The sequence below is a fragment of the Chrysemys picta genome, chromosome 22 (assembly GCF_011386835.1).
Source record: "Chrysemys picta bellii isolate R12L10 chromosome 22, ASM1138683v2, whole genome shotgun sequence".
NCBI lineage: Eukaryota > Metazoa > Chordata > Testudines > Emydidae > Chrysemys > Chrysemys picta.
In genome coordinates, this window is record NC_088812.1 from 18,797,119 (window position 1) to 18,818,985 (window position 21,867).

Consider the following 21,867-nt stretch of genomic DNA (forward strand, 5'->3'; position numbering starts at 1 on the left):
GGGGGCTGGATGTCAGGACTCCTGGGTTCTATTCATGGCTCTGTGAACTTGGGTGCATTCTTCCCCACTCTGCGCCTCAGTTTCTCCTCTCGACTGTGGGGCGATATCCAGCTGCCCCTTGGCAGCTATTGATATCCCTGCCTGTGAACGGCTGGGTGCTCCTCAGGGGAAGGTGCCAGAGGACCCCCATGTTTTGAATCGCCCCCTGGCCAGTGCCCAGGACAATGTGGCCCTGGCAGATGGGTGTCCGACCCTGCAGCAGCGCGGCTCGGAGCAGTCGCTGCTGGGGTGGCTGAGGGCAGCAGAGCCATGACAGGGGCAGCTGTAGGGGTGGGGGTTGGGGCTGTTGCATCTCTGTCCCTAATGCGCTGGGGGGATACCTGAGCCCTGGGAGTCGACTGCCCTGCCCTGCCCCAGCAAGCCCTGAGCCTGCATCTCTGCCACAGGGCCACAGGTTCCCCCCCGCCCCGCCAATCAGGCACAGCCACTGGCAGCTGGGCAATTTCCTAGATCAGACACCTGCCTGGCCAGGGCCGGAGGCCCCAGGGCCCGGTGAGAGACTCGCCCACTGGGGCATCTGGCACTGCCCGCTGTGGGGAGGGGGAGAGCAACACGGTGCAGAAGATCCTGCAAAACAGTATGTTCCCAGCTAAGCTCCTGCAACTTCCTCAGGCCCTGAGCCAGGCTGGGGGTGGGGCTCTTGGGGGGCTGGAGTCCTTGGGGGGCTGGGGCTCTTGAGGGCTGTGTGTGTAGGAGAGGGGGTCTGCTCTGATTTCCTCAGGATCCCAGCAGGGCCATAATCCCAGAGCAGGTGTTTGGCCAGTGCTCAAGTCCCTAATCCCCTTCTGGATCCTCTGCACTGCGAGGCCCAGAGGGACCAAATCCATCTGAGCCAGGCGCTAATTGGGAAGGTCTCAGAAGGGTGGCCAAGGCAGCAGATGATGCCAAGCGCCTGGAGGGAAGGTGACCCTTGCCCGGCTGGGCCTGCTCAGTACCCCCAGGCTGGCACTGATACTGGCTGTGCCATCAGCCTGCCTGGAACTGTGAGCACTGGGCACCCCATCCTGTGGGGATGGAAAAGGGATTCTGCCCTGGGACAATGCAAATCCCGCCCCTCCAGAACCCAGCCTCCTCCTACACCCCACCTTCCCCCACCAGCTCCAGTACAGCCATGTCCCTTCCCACACCTATGCCCCCCAAATTCCCAGCACCCCTGCCGATGCCACAATATCTCCAGTGCCCCCTGGAGCTCCTGCAGATGCTAACGTAACTCTCTAGCAAACCACATGCCACCTCCCTTCTGACCCACTAGAAGATAACTGCCCACTACTGCTGCCAGCCAGTGGAGTCGCTCCTGTAGCCTGAGGGGTGGCACAAGAGGCTGGGGGGTGGCAGGTTCACATCCCCCCGGTGCGGGTGCCGGGCAGCGGCTCGGGGACGCACCTGAGCTTGGCCTCTGTCTAGCCAGGATCCCCGGAATGACGCCCATGGCCAGGCACCCACCAGAACAAGCAGGATTAACCAGCCCCTCACCTCCCCCCCGGAAGATCCCCAATGACTCCCTCCCACCCCCAGCCACTCTCAGAGATCCCTCTGCAGATCTCAGCACCTCCCTCTCCCAACAATTCCCCCACTGCCCGCACAACCCCCAGCCCCAGCACTCCCACCCCCTCCAGGTCACTGCACAGCCATATGGCCCCAAAGGCACACAGTCCCCCAGCAGTTCCACTCCCCAGATCAGCCCCTCCAGCTGCCCTCAGATCCTGTTCCGTCCCCCACACACAAACAAACATACCTGGCCCAGGGAGCAGGGCCGGCTCCAGGGTTTTGGCCGCCCCAAGCAGCCAAAAACAAAACAAAACAAAAAAAGCTGCGATTGCGATCTGCGGCGGCAATTCGGCGGGAGGTCCTTCGCTCCGAGCAGGAGTGAGGGACCATCTGCCGAATTGCCACCGAACAGCTGGACATGCCGCCCCCCTCCGAAGTGGCCGCCCCAAGCACCTGCTTGGTAAGCTGGTGCCTGGAGCCGGCCCCGCCAGGGAGGGCCCTGCCTCACCTGCCACCCAAACCAGCCCCTCACCACAAAGGCCCCACTCTGGGGTGGGGAGTCAGCATCCACCAGATGGCAGCACTATGCCCAGGGGGCGGAGGGAGCAAGAGCGGGGATGGGGTGAGAGGCAGCAACAACTGGGGTTGGGAGCCAGGACTCCTGGGTTCTATCCCAAGCCCTGCTCACTGTGTGCCCTGGGAAGACTCTTGCCACCGTGTGACTCAGTTTCTCCCTTTGTGCCATGGGGGTTAGTGATGCTGACACACTTGGGAACGAACCCCAGGCAGGTAACAAGCAGCACCATGTATCCCCTGCAGGGGGCACTCTGCTGCCCAGATCACAAGCAGCCTTCACAGGTGGCCTGGTACGGAGCTGTGCTGACCACCTTGTGATGGGGCCTGGTGCCCTGACCCATCATGTCCCCAGCCCTTCTGTGCCCCAATGCCAGGGCCCCTGCGCCAGAGAGACATGCTCCCAGCTCGCCCCATGGGAGAGGGGCTGCCCCAGCTGGTCGCAGGCATTACGGGGTCACCTGGCTAAGGAGCACAGTGCCCCCCGATGGGCCGTGGCTGAGCTGCCGCCCACAAAGCTGGGGCAGAGCTGAGCCAGGCACCCCCTTGCCAGGGGCGGGGGGCATGTCTCACTGGTGGCCCCTGGTGAGCGGCTCTGGTGCAGGGGCAGCTGGTGGCTCCTGGCCCTCCTGCCTCAGGCCCCACAGACACCAGCAGAGGCCATTCATTCAGATTCACCCCATCCCTGGGTAGGCGAGGCCGAATGGCCCAGTCCAGCATAGACCCTGGGGCGCAGGCCCTGAGGCACTGCCTGCAGGGACGTGAGGCTTCCTTCTCCTCTGTCAGGTCCTCCTTGCCAGCGCTTTCACTGGCATTGTCTGTGGTGAGACGGGGGGGGCCCCCGAGAGAGAGGCTGGGTCACCCTGGCGGGGAGGGACTCGGGGGCTGCAAGTCACTGAGGCCACTAACAGCAGCTAGGGATCTGTGGTGCAGGGTGGGTCCTGGGCACAGGAGGCTGGCACCCAGGGATGGGAGCCTCCATGCTGACTGCTCCCCAGGCCCAGCCACACGGGGAGGAGAGATCTAGGGTTCGGTGCCACCCCTGCTGGAAGTGGCAGGACTGGCCTGGTCCCGGAGCCGCAGGCATTGTGGCAAAGGGGCAGCCGCGCTGCAGGGCGAACTGCCAGGGTCAAGGTCGCGGCCCTGGCCCGGCCGATTTAGTGCAAGTGAGGACGGGAGGGCACCGCAGTCAGCCGGCGGGAACCGAGCTCTCCCCAAGGACCAAGGTGTGCCCGGCTCAGCTCAGCCAGGCTGGCCTGCTGGCTGCTAACAGTGGAGGAAGTCACTGAAAAGGGAACCCATCAGCACAACTCTGCTCAGGGATAAAAATAACCCGTTAAGCCACAACAACCTGCTTATATAAAGGCCGGCTGGTGCCGCGATACAGCCAAGAGCGACCGGCCTCCAGTCGGGAGTGGGAAGAAGGGGGAGAGAACAGACACACCAACCAAGCCAAGGTCTCTCGGTTCCCACCGCCCACAGCACTGCTTACCGGCTTCAACACCACACCAAATATATAGGAACCCTACAATAACATTGCAGTGCACACGGCCCACTGAGCACCCTACTAAACCTATCCAGTTTGTGGCACGCCCTGAGTACCCTACCAAAACAATCCAGGGGGTGACATAAACTGAGCACCCTACCAAAACAATCCAGGGTGTGACACACACTGAGAACCCTACCAAAACAATCCAGTGTGTGCGACCCACTGAGTAACCTACCGAAAAAATCCAGTGTGAACCACCCACACAGCACCCTACCAAAACAATGAAGTCTGTGACACCCACTGAGGACCCTACCAAAACAATCCGGAGTGTGACACCCACTAAGCATCCTATCCTAACAATAGAATGTGTGACGCCCACTGAGCACCCTACCAAAACAATCCAGGTTTTGACACAAACTGACCACCCTGCCCTAACAATCCAGAGTGTGACACCCACTGAGCATCCTACCAAACAATCCAGTGATTGACACCCACTCAGCACACTACCAAAACAATCCAGTGTGTGTCACTCACTGAGCACCATACCATAACAATCCAGTCTGTGACACCCACTTAGCACCTTACCAAAACAGTCCAGTGTGTGCCACATTGAGCACCCTACCGTAACAATCCAGTGATTGACACCCACTCAGCACCCTATCAAAACAATGTGACACCCACTCAGAACCGTAACAAAACAATCCACGGCATGACACCCATTGAGAACCCTAACCAAACAATCCAGTCTGTGACACCCACTCAGCACCCTACAATAACAATCCAGTGTGTGACACCCCCTGAGCACCCACCAAAACAATCCAGTATATGAAACCAACACAGGACCCTACCACAACAATCCAGTGTGTGATACCCACTGAGCACTCTACCAGAATTATCCAGTGTGTGACACGCATTGAACAACCTACAAAAACAAACCTCTCTGTGACACCCACAGAGCACACTAACACAACAATCCAGGACGTGACACGCACTGAGCACCCTAGCAAAACAATTAAGTGACACCCATTCAGCACCTTGCCAAAACAATCCAGGGTGTGAAACCCACTGAGCCCATTATGAGAACAATCCAGTGTGTGACACCCACTCAGCACGTTACCAAAACAATTCACTGTGTGACGCCCACTGAGCACCCTACAAAAACAAACCAGCGTGTGACACCCACTGAGCAGTATACCAGAACTATCCAGTGTGTGACACCCACTCAGCATGTTACCAAAACAAACCAGCGTGTGACACCCACTGAGCACCCTACAAAATCAAACCAGTGTGTGACACCCACTGAGCACCCTAGCAAAACAATCCAGTGTGTAACAAACTTGAAGCACCCTACCGTAGCAATCCAGGGTTTGACACCCACTCAGCACCCTACAATAACAATCCAGTGTAAGACACCCACTGAGCACCCTACGAAAACCATCCACAGTGTGACACCCACTCAGCACCCTACAATAACAATCCACTGTATAACACCGACTAATCAGCCTAACGTAAATCCAGTGTGTGACACACACTGAGAACCCTACCATAACAATCCAGAGTGTGACACCCCCTAAGCACCCTACTAAAATAATCCAGTGTGTGACACCAACTAAGCACCCCAATGTAAATCCAGTGTGTGACAATCCCTGAGCAGCCGACCAGAACAATCTAGTGCATGACACCCACTGAGCACCATACAAACCAGTCCAGTGCGTGACACCCACTGAGCACACTACCAAAACAATGCAGGGTGTGACACCCACAGACCACCTTACCAAACACACCAGTGTGTAACAGCCACAGAGCACCCTACCAAAACACTCCAGTCTCTGACACTCACTCAGAAGCCTACCAAAACAATCCAGTGTGAGATACCCACTGAGCAACCTACCATAACAATTGGGATTGTAACACCCAGTAAGCAAACCAATTGAGTGTGTGACACCCACGGAGCATCCTACCGAAACAAACCAGTGTGTGACACCAACCCTGTACCCTACCATAACAATCCAGTGTGTGACACCCACTGAGCACCCTACCAAAACAATCCAGTGACATCCATTCAGTACCCTACCAAAACAATGAAGTCTGTGAAACCCACTGAGCATCCTACCAAAACAATCCAGTGTGTGACACCCACTGAGTGCCCTACAAAAACAAATCAGTGTGTGACACCCACGGAGCACCCTACCAAAACAATCAAGTGTGAAAAACCAACACAGCACCCTACCAAAAAAGCCCAGTAAGTGACACCCTCAAAGCATCCTACCATAGAAATCCAGGGTGTAACACGCAATTAGGACCCTACAATAACAACCCAGTGTAAGACACTTACTGAGCATCCTACTTTAACAATCCAGTGTGTGACACCCACTGAGCACCCATGTGAACAATCCAGTGCATGACACCCACTCACCACCCTACCATAACAATCCAGTGTGTGACACCCACTGAGCACCCCACCGTTACAATCCAGTGTGTGACACCCACTCACCACCCTACCCTAACATTCCAGTGTGTGACACCCACTGAGCACCCCACCGTTACAATCCAGTGTGTGACACCCACTCACCACCCTACCATAACATTCCAGTGTGTGACACCCACTGAGCACCCCACCGTTACAATCCAGTGTGTGACACCCACTCACCACCCTACCCTAACAATCCATGGTGTGACACCCACTGAGCACCCTATCAAAACAATCCAGTGCGTGACACCCACTCACCATCTTACCGTAACATTCCAGTGTGTGACACCCACTGAGCACCTGAGCAAAACAATCCAGTGTGTGACATCCATTCAGCACCCTACCAAAACAATGAAGCCTGTGAAACCCACTGAGCACCCTAGCAAAACAATCCAGTGTGTGATGCCCACTGAGTGCCTTATGAGAACAATCCAGTGTGTAACACCCACTAAGCACCCTACGAAAACAATCCAGTGACACCCATTCCGCAGCCTACCAAAATAATTAAGTCTGGGACACCCACTGAGCAACCTAGCAAAACAATCCAGTGTGTGACACCCACTGAGCACCCTACAAAAACAACCCAGTGCGTGACACCCACTGAGCATCCTACCTTAACAATCCAGAGTCTGAGACACACTGAGCACCCTACCAAAACAGTCCAGTATGTGACACCCCCTGAGCACTTTAGCAAAGCAATCCAGTGTGTGACACCCACTGAGCGCCCTACAAAAGCAAACCGATGAGTGACACACAATGAGCACCCCACCAAAATATTCCAGTGTGTGACACTCACTGAGCATCTTACCAAAACAATCCAGTGTGTGACACCAACTAAGCACCCTAAGGTAAATCCAGTGTGTGACACACATTAAGAACCCTACCGTAACAATCCAAAGTCTGACACCCACTGAGCACCCTACAAAAACATTCCTGTGTGTGACACCCACGGAGCGCGCCACCAACCAATCCAGTGTGTGACACCTACTGAGCACCCTACCGCAACAATCGAAAATGTGACACATATTAAGCACCCTAACCTAACAATCCAGTGTGTGACACCCATTCAGCACCCCACCAAGACAATCCAGGGTGTGTCACACACTGAGCACCGTACCATAACTATCCACTATCCAGTGACCCCCATTCAGCACTCTACCATAACAATCCAGTGTGTGACACCTGCTCAGCACCCTGCCAAGACAACCTAAGGTGTGACACCCACAGAGCACCCTACCGTAACAATTCTATGTGTGACACCCCCTCAGCACCCTGCCAAGAAAAGCCATGGTGTGACACCCTCTGAGCACCCTACCAAAACCATCCAGTGTGTGACACCTACTGAGCACCCTACTAAAACAATCCAGTGCGTGACACCCACTGAGCACTCTACCCTAACAATCCAGTGTGTGACACCCACTTTGTACACTATCGTAATAATCCAGCATGTCACACCCACTGAGAAACCTACCAAAAGAATTCAGTGTGTGACACCCATTGAGCACATTATGCTAACAATCCAGTGTGTGACATGCACTCAGCACCCTACAATAAGAATCCCGTGTGAAATACCCACTGAGAACTCTACTGTAACTATCCAGTGTGTTACACCCACTCAGCCCCCTACCAAAATATTCCAGTGTGTGACACCCATTGAGCACTTTATCAAAACAATGCAGTGTGTGACCCCCACTGAGAACCCTACCAAAACAATCGAGGGTGTCACACCAGCTGGGCACCCTATCGTAACAATCTAGTGTTTGACACTCTTAAAGCACCCTACCAAAACAATCCACCATGTGACAGCCACTGAGCACCCTTCTAACAATCCTGTGTGTGACACCCACTGATTGCCCTACCAAAAAATCCAGTGTGTGACACCCACTTAGCACCCTACCAAAACCATCCAGTGTGTCACACCCACTGAGTATCCTACCAAAACAATCCACTGCATGATACCCACTGAGCACCCTACCAAAACAATCCAGATTGTGAAACCCATTCAGCACCCTACCAAGACAATCCAGGTTGTGACACCCATTCAACACCCTACCAAGACAATCCAGGTTGTGACAGCCACTGAGCACCCTACCAAAACAATCCAGGGTGTGACAGCCACTCAAGTGCCCGGTGAGTGTAGCCTAGATCAGTCTTGCTTGCCATGCAGAGCCTGGTGAGGGGGTGCAGCCCCGGGCCGGACCGAATACATGGAATACAGCGCTGCCCGGCAGGGAGATTTCGTGCTGTCCAGGGGGCCAAGACGGGTTTGTCAGGAGGTTGCAAACCCCAAGTGTCCATGTAACGCCCCAGAGCCACCAAACCATGGAACCGCAGAGATGGGAAAGTGGGCAGAGTCAAGGTAACCAGGCACAGCTCCCTCTAGCTCTCCAGCCCGCAGCCCCCTGCCAGCAGAGCTCAGGACTCTCCCTTTCCACACCACAGAGCTCTGCCGATGTCCCTCACTCCCCACCTGCAGCCGCCTGCTAGCCCAGCTGTGGGCTCCCTCCTTCCCTCAGCTCCTGCACAGAGCTCTGCTGGTGCCCCTCAGTCCCGACCCACAGCCACCCTAACGTGCCAGTTCTGGGCCTCCCCAAAGTGGCTCTGCCAAGGCCACCCACTTACTCACTCATGTACACACCACATAGTACCACTGAAGTGCCCTGTCCTACCCTGCAGCACCCCCTGCTGGATCCTTGGAGCAGAGACGTGCCCCCGGGACGCTGAACCCAGCAGGCGTGGGTCTGTTTGTAGTGACTGGAGGTGGGCACACAGCCAAGGTCTTTAGCCCCCAAAACCAGCCCAGGGCCCGTCTCCCTCTGCTCACATGCCCTGTAGCTCCCCGCTCCTGCTCTGCCCACTCAGCACTGAAGCGACCATGACACCTGCTGAGCGAGGGTTCCCGCAGTCCCTGCCTGGCCGGCACCACGATGCGCAATGGCTGGCTGCCAGGGGAGGCACTCAAGTGGGGCGGAGCAGTGTTCGGTGCAGGTCCCCACCCTCCCCCGGGGGTGCCCTCCCCTCCCCCCCCCATGTCCCAGCTCCAGCACTCCACAGGGAGCTCTCCACACCCCGCCCCGCCGCCAACGCCCCCAGTCACCAGACAGGCAGGAAACAGCACAGTTGTCTGTTCTTGTTCTAACCTGTTGGGGTTCCTGATACCCCCTACGGCTTTGTTTGGTCTCACCCCAATACTCTACATCCCCCCAAATTCACTCCCTCCTGCGCACCCCTTGCCAGCAATGTACCGGTTCTCCCCCTTCCCCTCCCCCCCCGCTAGCCAAGCTGCCCCACCCCATGGGGGGGACCCTGCTCACACACAGACACACATGCACATAGACAGACACACACTCACACACACAGAGTGTGGATACACTGACACATACACATGCTGACACGAACGCACACACACACACACACTGACATGTGGGGGGACACTGCTAATTCACACTGAGTTCTTCCACACCAACTGACATATTCAATACTCTGTGCTAGACAATCCAATACGGTCCCTCAATCCTGACCCACACGCCCCTGCTAGCCCAGCCCTGGGCTCCCCTCATTGCCCCCAGGCCTGCCTGTGCCCCTCAATCCCAACCCTGCCTTGCCCAGCTCCTCCTGCCTGGTTCAGCCGCTGTTCTCTGCCCGGCTGGGTGTCTGCGTGCGGGTAATTCCTTCGGTAGCTCCCCCCTGCCCCATGCTGTCAATCCCCCATACTGATCAGATGAACGCGGCCCCGTGAGCCTCAGGCTGCCCCCCCATTATGGGACCCTGGGGATGGTGGAGTGGGGGGAGGGTGCTTTGGGGCAGCCAGGGCAGTGCGGCCTGGGAATTGGGCCGGGGTCCCTGAGACCCTGGGGCAGGCGGGGTCCCAGGACAGCAGGGGCAGTTACCCCCCAGCCTGCCCAGCAGCGGGAGCTGGGGGGGAGAGTCACTCCATGACCTGCTGCATGCCCAGCTCCTCGCCCGGGGCCCAGTGACCCCACACGTTGTGGGAGGGGTCCTGCCATGTGATGGGGGGATCTCCTGCCCTGGCACAGGGCAGCTGAAGGACAGGGCACTGGCCCTTCTCCCAGCTCCCGCGGGCCCCTCGTCCGCCAGCCCTGATTCTGTTACCACGCTCAGCCTCAGACAGAGACAGCCCCCCCCAAAGCCAGACAACAGGAGCGATCCTCTAGGCTTCCCTAGCGACCCTTTGCCAATGGGCTTGGGGCTGGAACCGGGTTGCCCACCACGGTCAGCACCCACCATGGGGGACGCTGCTGGGCCCCTGCGGTCACACACACCCCGGGGCGGGGGCGATACAGTGAACACAACGCAGCAGTTTAGGACATGAAGTGAAGGAGACCCCCATGTCCAACAGCAGAAAGGCTGGCATGGCAGGGGGTGGAACGCTCCCGGGACAGGCCAGCACACGCCGGGAACGCCAGTGCTTGGCAAGGCGCTGCGGGAGCGGCACAGGCCATGGATGCCCAAGTTTCTCACCTCATCGGAAAGCTGGTTCTCTCACCAGGCCCCCTGCTGTGCCCCCGCCCCGCTGCCTGCAGCATGAGGCCCCCACCATGTCCCTGCCTCCATCCCCACAGCATGGTGCCCCTGCCGCCACCACCCCCGCTCCCTGCAGTATGTTGCCCCCTGGCACCATGCTGGAACCTTGTTTTCAGCTGGGCAGGACCTGGGGGTTCCCTGGGTCTGCCCCCGCAGCAAGTCCTGTGACAGAGTCGCAGGCGGTAGCAGGAAATGGGGTGGGACTGGGGGGGATCCCCTCACTGCAGCCCCACAGCCATCCCAGAGCTGAGCCCTTCTCCTTGGGCTTCCTGCACCCACCGAGACTGATGGGGGAGAGGACTGGAAAAGATCATAGTCCAAATCCCTGCCGAGCACCACCGCCAAGTGCCGCCCTGCGACGGGACCCCCAGCACTGTCGCCGAGCGCCGCCCTGCAACGGGACCCCCCAGCACTGCCGCCGAGCGCCTCCCTGCGACGGGACCCCCAGCACTGCCGCCGAGCGCCGCCCTGCGACGGGACCCCCCAGCACTGCCGCCGAGCGCCGCCCTGCGACGGGACCCCCCAGCACTGCCGCCGAGCGCCGCCCTGCGACGGGACCTCCTGCACTGCCGCCGAGCGCCACCCTGCGACGGGACCCCCCTGCACTGCCGCCGAGCGCTGCCCTGTGACGGGACCCCCTGCACTGCCGCCGAGCACCGCTGGCACTGCTGCCAAGCACCGCCCTGTGATGGAACCCTCCCCAGGTGCTGCCACCAAGCGCTGCCCCGCAACGGGACCCCCCAGCACTGCTGCCAAGCACCGCCCCAGGATGGGACCCCCGGTCATGCCACCAATTGCCACCCCGCAACGAGACCCCCCGGCACTGCTGCCAAGCACTGCCCTGCGACGGGAACCCCCGGCACAGCCACCGAACACCACCCCGCAACGGGACCCACCGACACTGCCAGCGATCGCTGCCCATCAATGGGATGCCCCGGTGCTGCCGCCAATCGCTGCCCCGAGACAGGACCTCCCAGGCAGTGCCACCGAGCCCCCCCTCTCCATGACGGGACCCCCTGCCACCCTGTGACGGGACCTCCTGGCGCTGCCGCCGAGCGCCGCCCCATGACAGGACCCCACAGGCGCTGCTGCCGAACGGGATCCTGGGAGTGTCTCTGGCACCTACCTGGGAAATATCTGGGGCTCTGGCCTGAGTCCATGTCACACACACAAGGGAGTTGGAGGCATGAGACCAAGCACTGAAAGAGAGGGAGGGTGAGAGGAGGGGGGAGAGAGCGAGCGAGCGAGAGATGAGCCCAGACAGATAGCCCCGGAGACAGACAGCCCCAGACACAGACAGCCCCAGACACACGGGCAGACCCAGTCCCAGCCCAAGTGCCATTGCAGGGCTTTTGGAGCGAGCTGAGGGAAGTCTTGGCCCAGGGACCTACCCCAGCTGGATCAGATGCTGTGGCCCTCCCCCACCCCCATGTTGGGGGCCCTGGTCCCTTCCCCACCAGATTCTTTCTGGGCTGGTTCCAGCCAAGACCAGAGCTGCCAACATGCCCAGCACAGGGCCTTTCTCCCAGCATGGCCACCCCAGCCATCCAGAGCACGGAACCCACTGCCACCATTAGAGCCGAGGGGAAGATGGGGGAGGCTGGGGCCCAATAGAACGGCAGGTCGGGGGGCTGAGCTAAGGTGCCCCAGAGTCTTAGGGAGTCTGGGGGGGGCATCACCTCCCACCCCCAACTCCTCACGAATAACAGCTTGTGACACAGCCAAGGCAGGGGTGGCCACAGACTCATCAGCGAGGGCAGCGCCCGCTTCCGGGGTTGGAGGTTACAGACTCCCTGAATGCCCCACTTCCAGCAGCCTCCATAACCTCTAGAGACCAGTGACCCAACCCCTGTCAAAGGAGTCAGGGGGGCTTTGTCATCCGCAAGGGCCACTTCTACCCCCTCCCAAACCTTCCGCAACTGATGTGAGATACAGCAGGACGGAGGGGCACTGGCTTAGCTCGGGGGATGGCGGGAGCCCAGGCCTGGGCTAGCAGGGGGCTGTGGGTTGGAACTGAGGGGCACTGGCAGAGCTGGGGGGCTGGGTTGGGATAACGGGGGGCTGCAGTTCGGGAGTGAGGGGCACCAGCAGAGCTGGGTGGGTGGGTGACACTGGTTTGTCACCTGCCTGCTCTGGCCCCCGTTCTGACTGAGCTTATGGGGAGAGGAGGATGACAGGGGGGCAGAGGGAAGGATGGGGGCAGAGGGATGGGGGTGTCGGGGGGCAGAGGGATGGGACAGGGAGTGCTGGGGGGCAGAGGGATGGGACAGGGAGTGCTGGGGGACACAATGGGAGGTGCCGGGGGCAGAGAGATGGGACGGGGCAGAGGGACGTGATGGGGATGCCAGGGGGCAGAGGGATGGGATGGAGGGCAGAAGGATGGGATGGGGGGCGCCAGAGGGACGGGGCAGAGGGACACAACGTGGGTAAGGTAGGGCATTGGAACAGGACAGGGCATTGGGACGGGACAGGGCAGAGTGACGGGACGTGGGTAAGGTGGGGCAGAGGAACGGGACAGGGCAGAGGGATGGGATGGGAGTACCGGGGGGCAGAGGGATGGGATGGGGGTACCATGGGGCAAAGGGACGGGACAGGGCAGAGAATGGGACAGGGCAGAGGGATGGGATGGGGGTACCAGGGGGCAGAGGGACGGGACGGGGGGCAGAGGGATGGGATGGGGGGCGCCAGAGGGAGGGGCAGAGGGACACGATGTGGGTAAGGTGGGGCATTGGAACAGGACAGGGCATTGGGATGGGACAGGGCAGAGGGACGGGACAGGGGCAGAGGGATGGGATGGAAGTCCCGGAGCAGCAGCTCCACACTTCAGACTCCTTTGTTTCTCACTCCTGACTGCTGTGAACTCCATCTGGGGCACAGCCCCCCGCCCCAGGCCAAGCTCCAGGCCTGGCCCCCCCTAGCTCTGCGCCCACACACACACACCCCAGGACTAGGGAGTGATGGAGCCTGTTGCCCAGCCACCCACAAGACTGGAGCAGAGCATCTCCCACCCCTCCCCCACCTCTGCCTCCCTCCAGGGGTGACAGCATCGCTGGGCAGAGGCTGCCTTGGGAACCCCGATCCTGGGGTCACGGGGGGGGGCTGTGCAGGGACAGGGAGGATGGTGCCAGGATCTAGGTCAGAGATGAAGCTTCAGCCATGAGGGACACATCCCGCCCAGCACCCCACCCCCCCCGTTCCCGCAGAACCAGCAACCCCCGGCGGGTCAGGGCAGCCAAGGCACCCAGCTTCCCCGGCCCAGCTGCCAGAGTCAGGCCCAGGGGGAGAACAGGCAGGATCGTGCTAAGTAATAGCCGTGGAGATCAGATCGTTCTGTCCCCCCCCAACCCCCCCGTGCTCCCCACTCCTCCAAGCCCCCCCCAGCCCCCACCCCCACACCAGACCAAGGCTGGAAGCAGAACTGGTCTGAAATGACAAAAAGTTCCATATTGTGCCCCGGTGGGCTAAGGCGGTGGGGGGGACGGAGGGATGGAGAGCAGGGGGCAAGGGGAGGGGTATGGAACAGGGGAGATAGGGTAGGCGGCAGAGTGGGGGTCCGGGGGAGGAGGGGTTTGGAGTGGGGGCAGAGGAGGGGGCAGGCAGTGGGGCAGGGGAAGGAGTGGGCGTCCGGGCGAATTCCGCACAACTGTCCCCCGCCCCCCAGCTCTGTGTAAACTGCCCCTCTCCTCCAGCAGTCCGGGGAAGTTTCAGGCGCTTCTGATCAGCGCCATCCCGGGGGCGATACTGCCCCCCCCCCCAGCACACACAAGGTCCGACAGGCGCAGCGGGTCCAACCCCCGGGGCTGGGGAGTCACGGATCGGGCCGAATCAAAGAGCTGGGGAGGGGGGTCGCCGGACGGACAGACGGACAGAGCATCCACTCACCCAGAATCATCCCGCGGGCTCCGGGCGCAGTCCCAGCGATCCAGGTGTGTGTGTGTGTGTGGGGGGTCAGGTAGCCCCAGAGATCCGGGTGTGTGTGGCGGGAGTCAGGCAGCCCCAGCGATCCAGGTGTGTGTGGGGCCTGGGGGGGGGGGTCAGGCAGCCCCAGAGATCCAGATATGTGTGGGGGTCAGGCAGCCCCAGAGATCCAGGTGTGTGTGTGGGGGGAGTCAGGCAGCCCCAGCGATCAAGAGGAGGGGGGCGGGCAGCCCCAGCGATCCAGGTGTGTCGGGGGGGGGGGGTCAGGCAGCCCCAGCGATCCAGGTGTGTGTGTGGGGGGGAGTCAGGCAGCCCCAGCGATCCAGGTGTGTGTGTGGGGGGAGTCAGGCAGCCCCAGCGATCAAGAGGAGGGGGTCGGGCAGCCCAGCGATCCGGGGTGGGGGGGTCGGGCAGCCCCAGCGATCCAGGTGTGTCGGGGGGGGGGTCAGGCAGCCCCAGCGATCCAGGTGTGTGTGGGGGGGAGTCAGGCAGCCCCAGCGATCAAGAGGAGGGGGGCGGGCAGCCCAGCGATCCGAGGTGGGGGGGTCGGGCAGCCCCAGCGGTCGGGGGGGCGGTGAAGGGCCAGGCCGGGCCGGGCCGGGCCGGGCGCGGAGATGGGCAGCAGGGTCCGTGCACAGAGAAGCCGAAGCCGCAGCACCAACAATGTGAGCCCGAGCAGCAGCGCGGCTCCTGGGCAGGGACCCCGGGGGCGACTCGCCTGCCCGTCCCGCGATTGGCTGCGCTGCCAACTCCAGAGCCAATGGCAGCGGCCAGAGCGCAAGGAGCAGCCAGCGAGCGGCGGGGGCCGGGCCGGGCCGCCCAGGGCTGCGTTACCCGGCAGGGCCCAGGTGAGCGAACGCACCTTACCGCGCCGGGCCGGCCGGGCTGGCGGGCGGACACATGGTCCCCGCCCGCCGACAGACACCCACTGCGGGACAGACAGACACACATGTACACTGGTGGGGACACACACACACACATACTGGGGGAGCAGCGGGACAGCCACACGCTGCGGGACAGTCACACATACATACACACTGCGGGACAGAGACACACACTGTGGGACAGCCACACATACACCCCCCCACTGCGGGACAGACAGACATGTACACTGTGGGGACAGACAGACACACATACACACACACACACTGGGGGACAGTCACACATACACACACACTGCGGGACAGAGACACACGAAGAAGTGGGCTGTAGTCCACGAAAGCTTATGCTCTAATAAATTTGTTAGTCTCTAAGGTGCCACAAGTACTCCTGTTCTTTTTGCGGATACAGACTAACACGGCTGCTACTCTGAAAACTGTGGGACAGCCACACATACACACATACACTGCGGGACAGACAGACACACACACTGGGGGAGCAGCGGGACAGACACATGCTGTGGGACAGCCACACACACACACCACGGGACAGAGACACACACTGCGGGACAGAGACACACACACTGTGGGAGCAGCGGGACAGAGACACGCTGTGGGACAGACAGACAGACACACACTCTGTGGGAGCAGCGGGACAGATACCACACATACACTGCAGGAGCTGAGGGACAGCCACACACACACACACACACACACACACACTGTGGGACACACACACACAGCGGGGACAGACAGCCACACACCACTGAACAGACAGCCACACACACTGTGTGACAGACATACATACTGTGGGACAGACAAAGAGCCACGGGACAGACAGACACCGAGAGACAGCCATACACACACTGCGGAACAGACAGACATACACACACACACACACACACACACTGCAGGACAGACAATCTCACACAAGCTGAGAGACAGCCAGACACACACTGCGGGACATCCAGTTACACACATACACACACACTGAAAGACAGACACACACCCACACCCATGCTGAGAGACAGATAGACACACACACTGACATACACGCTATCAGTCAGGCTCCCCGGTTTGTCCCCCCCCCACCCCCCGTTTCAGGCACACACAAAAAGCTTCATGCTGTGTTTGCCCCTGCCTGACCCATCCCCCAGAGCAGGCCAGAGGCCCCAGATACCCAGGATGTATTGAGGGAGTCTCAAGTCCCTGAACTGGAGTGTCTGGCGTATGCAGTGGGGTGGTGTATGGGGGGGAGGATGCATGAGGGGGTTGGTGTGTTGGGTGGAGGATGAGGTATGAGGTGAAGTTGGGGGGTTGGGGTATGAGGAGTGGGGGAGGGTTGGAGTATAAGGAGTTTGTGTGTGTGTTGGGGGTTGCGGTATGAGGAGTATGTGTGTGTGTTGGGGTTTGGGATAGGAGTGTGTGTGTGTTGGGGGTTGCGGTATGAGGAGCAGGTTGGGGGGTTGATGTGTTGGGTTGGGGTATGAGGAGTGTGTGTGTGTGTTGGGGGTTGCGGTATGAGGAGCGGGCTGGGGGTTGGGGTATGCAGAGTAGGTTGGGGAGTTGGGGTCTGAGGAGGGGTTGTGGTGGGGGTTGGAGTATGAGGAGTGTGTGTGTGTGTTGGGGGTTGATGTGTTGGGTTGGGGTATGAGGAGTGGGGGGTGTTTGGGGGTTGCGGTATGAGGAGTGAGTTGGTGGGTTGGGGTATGAGGGATAGGGGGTTGGGGAGTGTCTCTGTTGATGTGTTGGATTGGGGTATGAGGAGTGTGTGTATGTTGAAGTTTGCGGTATGAGGAGCGGGTTGGGGTACGCAGAGTAGGTTGGGGAGTTGGGGTCTGAGGAGGGGTGGTGGGGGTTGGAGTATGAGGAGTGGGGGTGTGTGTTGGGGGTTGTGGTATGAGGAGCAGGTTGGGGGTTGATGTGGTGGGCTGGGGTATGAGGAGTGTGTGTGTGTGTTGGAGTTTGCGGTATGAGGAGCGGGTTGGGGGTGAGTGGGTTGGGGTACATGGAGTGTGTATGGGGGTTGGGGGTATGAGGAGCGGATTGGGGGTGTGGGTGTGTTGGGGTTGGGGTACATGGAGCGTGTGTGTGTGTGTTGGGGGTGGGAGTATGAGGAGTGTTGGGAGAATGAGGAGTGGGGGGTGGGTGTGTTGGGGGTTGGGGTGTGATGAGTGCAGGGAGTTGGGGTATGCAGAGTGAGGGTGTGTGTGTTGGGGTTGTGGTATGAGGAGTGGGGGGGTGTTGGGCGTTGGGGTATGAGGAGCAGGTTGGGGTATGAGGAACGAGGGAGGGTTAGGGTTGGGGTATATAGAGCGGGGGGGTTGGGGGAATAAGGAGGGGGTTGGGGTGTGAGGAGAGTGGGGTGTTGGGGTATGCGGAGCGAGGGTGTGTGTGTTGGGGGTTGGGGTATGAGGAACAGGTTGGGGGGTTGGTGTGTTGGGGGTTGGGGTACGAGGAGTGCGGGGGGTTGAGGTATGCAGAGCGGGTTGGGGGTGGCGTTGGGGTTGTGGTACAAGGAGCAGGTTGGGGGCTTCGGGTATGTGGAGCGGGGGAGGGTTGGGGTATGAGGTGTGTGTATGTGTTGGGGTATGAGGAGCAGGTTGGTGTGTTGGGGGTTGGGGTGTGAGGAGCAGGGGAGGGTTGGGGTATGAGGAGTGCGGGGGGTTGGGGTATTCAGAGCGGGTTGGAGGTGGTGTTGGGGTTGCGGTACGAGGAGCAGGTTGAGGGTTGGGTATGTTGGGGTTGGGGTACGCGGAGCAAGGGGATGTGTGTTAGGGCATGAGGAGCGGGGGAGGGTTGGGGTATGAGGAGTGGATGTGTGTGTGTTGGGGGTTGGGGTACAAGGAGTGTGGGGGGTTGGGGTATGCAGAGCGGGTTGGGGGTGGCGTTGGGGTTGTGGTACAAGGAGCAGGTTGGGGGCTTCGGGTATGTGGAGCGGGGGAGGGTTGGGGTATGAGGTGTGTGTATGTGTTGGGGTATGAGGAGCAGGTTGGTGTGTTGGGGGTTGGGGTGTGAGGAGCAGGGGAGGGTTGGGGTATGAGGAGTGCGGGGGGTTGGGGTATTCAGAGCGGGTTGGAGGTGGTGTTGGGGTTGCGGTACGAGGAGCAGGTTGAGGGTTGGGTATGTTGGGGTTGGGGTACGCGGAGCAAGGGGATGTGTGTTAGGGCATGAGGAGCGGGGGAGGGTTGGGGTATGAGGAGTGGATGTGTGTGTGTTGGGGGTTGGGGTACAAGGAGTGTGGGGGGTTGGGGTATGCAGAGCGGGTTGGGGGTGGTGTTGGGGTTGCAGTACAAAGAGCAGGTTGGGTGGGTTGGGGTACACGGAGTGGGGGGATGTGTGTTAGGGTATGAGGAGCGGGGGACGGTTGGGGTATAAGGAGTGTGTGTGTGTGTGTTGGGGGTTGGGGTATGAGGAGTGGGGGAGGGTTGGGGTATGAGGAGGTGTGTTGGGGGTTCGGGTGTGAGGAGTGCGGGGGGTTGGGGTATGAGGAGTGTGTGTGGGGGTTGGGGGTATGAGGAGCTGGGGACGGTTGGGGTATGAGGAGTGTGGGTGTGTGAGGAGTGCGGAGGAGTGCGGGGGGTTGGGATACGCAGAGCAAGGGTGACCTGGGGTGTCCCTCCCCCATAGCCGGGCCTTCCCTCCAGACCCGAACCAGTGGTGAGTGCCCGGAATACTAACAGCAGCCGCCAGCTCTGATCTGTCTCAGCACATTGGAGGCGAGCGAGCTTCATGCGGCAGCTGTCCTGGGAAATCAATAGCGGCCCTGGGAGGCCCAGGGCTGGGCCTCGGGGAGGCCGCAGCCGCTGGCATGGCTGGGCTGGGGGCCCACGGGGGTCATGGAGAGGTAAGGGGTGCGTGTGTGCAGGGTGTGTGTCTGTATCAATTTGTGTGCATGGCTACAGACCGTGTGTGCAGATGTGTCAGTGCCTGTTTGCGCACACAGGTGTTTAGGAAGGACTCTGTATGTTTGTCATAGCAGTGTGTGTAGACAACTGGGTGTTTAAACATACACACCCTTGTGTCGTGTTTGTATGGTTGAGTATGTATGTGTGCATGTGCATTTGCATGTTTATGGTCGTGACTGTAACTGTGTTAAAACACATGAGTGGGTGTGAGCTTGCACACCCATATGTGTCTCAGTGGTTCTCAATTAATGGGGTACAATCAGACACATGTGTCTGCACCTGTATGCAGACGACTGTCTGTGTGATTCTTTCTACGCCTGTTTAAGGTTTTGTGTGTACATGCAGGGCAGGGAGTTGCAAATGGTTGTGCATGTGTAACTGTCTGTGTGTGCCCATATACCTGTGTGTGTATGTGTGTGTGTGTGTATGTGAGTTCACCTCCTTCCCCCTTTATAAAGTAGCTCCTGGGACCAGCACTCACTGAGTCATTCCATCTTCCCCAGCCCCCCACCCAGCCACCTGCCCGTTCTCCCCCCACCCCCTTTTGCACTCCCAGGCCAAATTTGATTTAAGTTTCTTTGTTTGGTTTGTTTTTTTAATATTAGCACTGAGAGAAGGTGCTGGATTCCACACCCCCACTCCCTGAGCCTCAGCCCACCCCAACCCCTGGAGACACAGCCCCTCCCAGTCCTCCCAAGATTCAGTCCCACATGTCCAAACACACACCCGTCTCCAGCCACATAGCCACATTTACCCGGTCACTAAGGAGCCATTCTGGTATCTCTGGGTCCCTGCGGGTTTGCGGGGACCGTCTGTGCTAACCTCCTCCCCATCCCCATCCCCATCTCTTAGCGCTAAGGAGTAAATAGAACAAAATGCGGGTCCTGAGAAAGGAGAGATGCTCGGAGAACCTCACCACACCTTAAGCACCAGGAGCCCAGCGTGAGGTTTAATATCCCTTCCCAAATTTTTGCTAGGATCAGCTAGTCCAACTCTGAGAGACAAGGTGGGGGAGGTAATATCTACCCCTGGACCAGCTTCTGTTGGTGAGAGAGACCAGCTTTCGCACTACACAGAGCTCGTCTTCCAAGTCTGGACAGTCGTAGCCACAGAAAGGGCCAGTCCCTCCTTGAATCTTGCTCAATTCTTGACCTCTGAGTCTCCCTGTGGCAGTGAGTTCCACAGATTAATCCCGCCTTGGGAGGAAAGTTTTTCCCTGGATCAGTTCTTTATGTTTCATCATGTGTGCTCTCCATCTCACACTGGGAGTCGGGGAGGACGGAAGCTCCCCTCCCTCGGCCTGTCATTACTGCGTGCACTCCAGTCCCGCTTTTGTCTTTCCCTGCTGGGGGGAATAATCTCTCGCCATGTGGGAGCTTTTTCAGGCCTCAGCTCATTCTCGCCCATCTCAGCGCCCCTGCAGCAGGGCACGTCCTCACCAGTGACGGGGACACGAGACCTAGCAAACTCATCTCACCTCGGTGGCCGTCTCCTGGTCCCGGCTGGAGCTGGGTGGGCTGCGCAGCAAACAGCACAAGTCACTCACTGCGGTGGCGGCTCCTCCTCCTGCCATGTGCATCACTGGGGAAGAGGGAAAATGTGCTGACATATTCAGGTCATCTAGGGCCCCGATCTCACAAAGACTGAGGCACGTGCTTCATGTGACAACAAAGGCAAGGGGGTGGGGCGCATGCTTAGAGTCAAGCGGGCGTGTGAGGGACAGCAGGCTCGGGCTAGGCCGGTCTCCAAACTGGCTGTGTCGCCAGGTCTCTCATCCGCTGGGCTGACTGGTACTGCAAAGGAGGCAGCTGCTTGCCATTGACTTCTGAGGATGTGGGATCAGGCCTTAGCCCATCCAAAGCCATCTGCAGCGGGAAGAGAAGGCAAAGCCATTGCCAGGGGCCGGCATGTTCATCTGAGCATGTCGGAACATTGTCTGGAGTCGGAGGGTGGGTTGTGAGGCAAGGGGGTGTAGTGGGTAGGGTCCTGGCCTGACACCTCGACTCTAGTCCTGGCCCTCTGGCTTTCCCTTGCTGTGCATCTGTCTGCTCCATTCCCGCTAGGAGACCTGCATATCGCCCAGCTAGGTGAGGCCTCGGGGGAGGGGGTACTACTGTACCAAAAGCACCAATTAATCCTGGCATTGACCAGTGTATGGTAATGCCTAGGGGGCAGGGCCAAGGTAGGGCAGATCCTGGCTTATTACAACAATAGTGATCCGGCCTTTGATGGTTATGGGTGATGCAGGCCAGCCAGGAAAGGATCCATCTCACTCCCACACAGCTGGGCCAGTTGCTGCAGAGCTACCAGGGGGTGTCTGCGCCCCACTTAAAGATGCCCTGGCTTGGAAGGGCGCTGCGTGGCAGGAAGGGACCATGTGGGCCGGGCCGTGTGTCTCTCGGCAGTTTGAATGGCAACAGAAATGAGCTTTCAGCGGAAGCCGCCTTCCTTGTTAACCTAGGTCAGGTCCATTCCCGGCAGCCTCTGCTGCTTTGTAGACAGGCGCTTTACATGCAGGACCTGTTGGCATCCCATGGA

At 59.6% G+C, this 21,867-nt stretch overlaps 1 protein-coding gene across 4 annotated transcripts in view; it reads right to left on the reverse strand.

Moving 5' to 3' along the window:
* Positions 1 to 14,791, reverse strand: part of ZNF385A (zinc finger protein 385A) — a 74,250-nt gene extending 59,459 nt beyond the window's left edge. Inside the window, exons 1-2 of one of the 4 annotated variants that reach the window (XM_042842243.2) lie at positions 14,508 to 14,791; positions 11,752 to 11,824 (exon numbers count right to left, since the gene is read on the reverse strand). In XM_042842243.2, coding sequence (XP_042698177.1) covers positions 11,752 to 11,785 — 34 coding nt within the window. In that variant the 5' untranslated portion in view covers positions 11,786 to 11,824; positions 14,508 to 14,791. Of the gene's footprint in view, positions 1 to 11,751; positions 11,825 to 14,507 lie in introns of those variants that run through there. The other 3 variants (XM_024109869.3, XM_024109868.3, XM_008173277.4) reach the window with 3 other exon arrangements.
* Between the last annotated feature and the right edge of the window lie 7,076 nt (positions 14,792 to 21,867).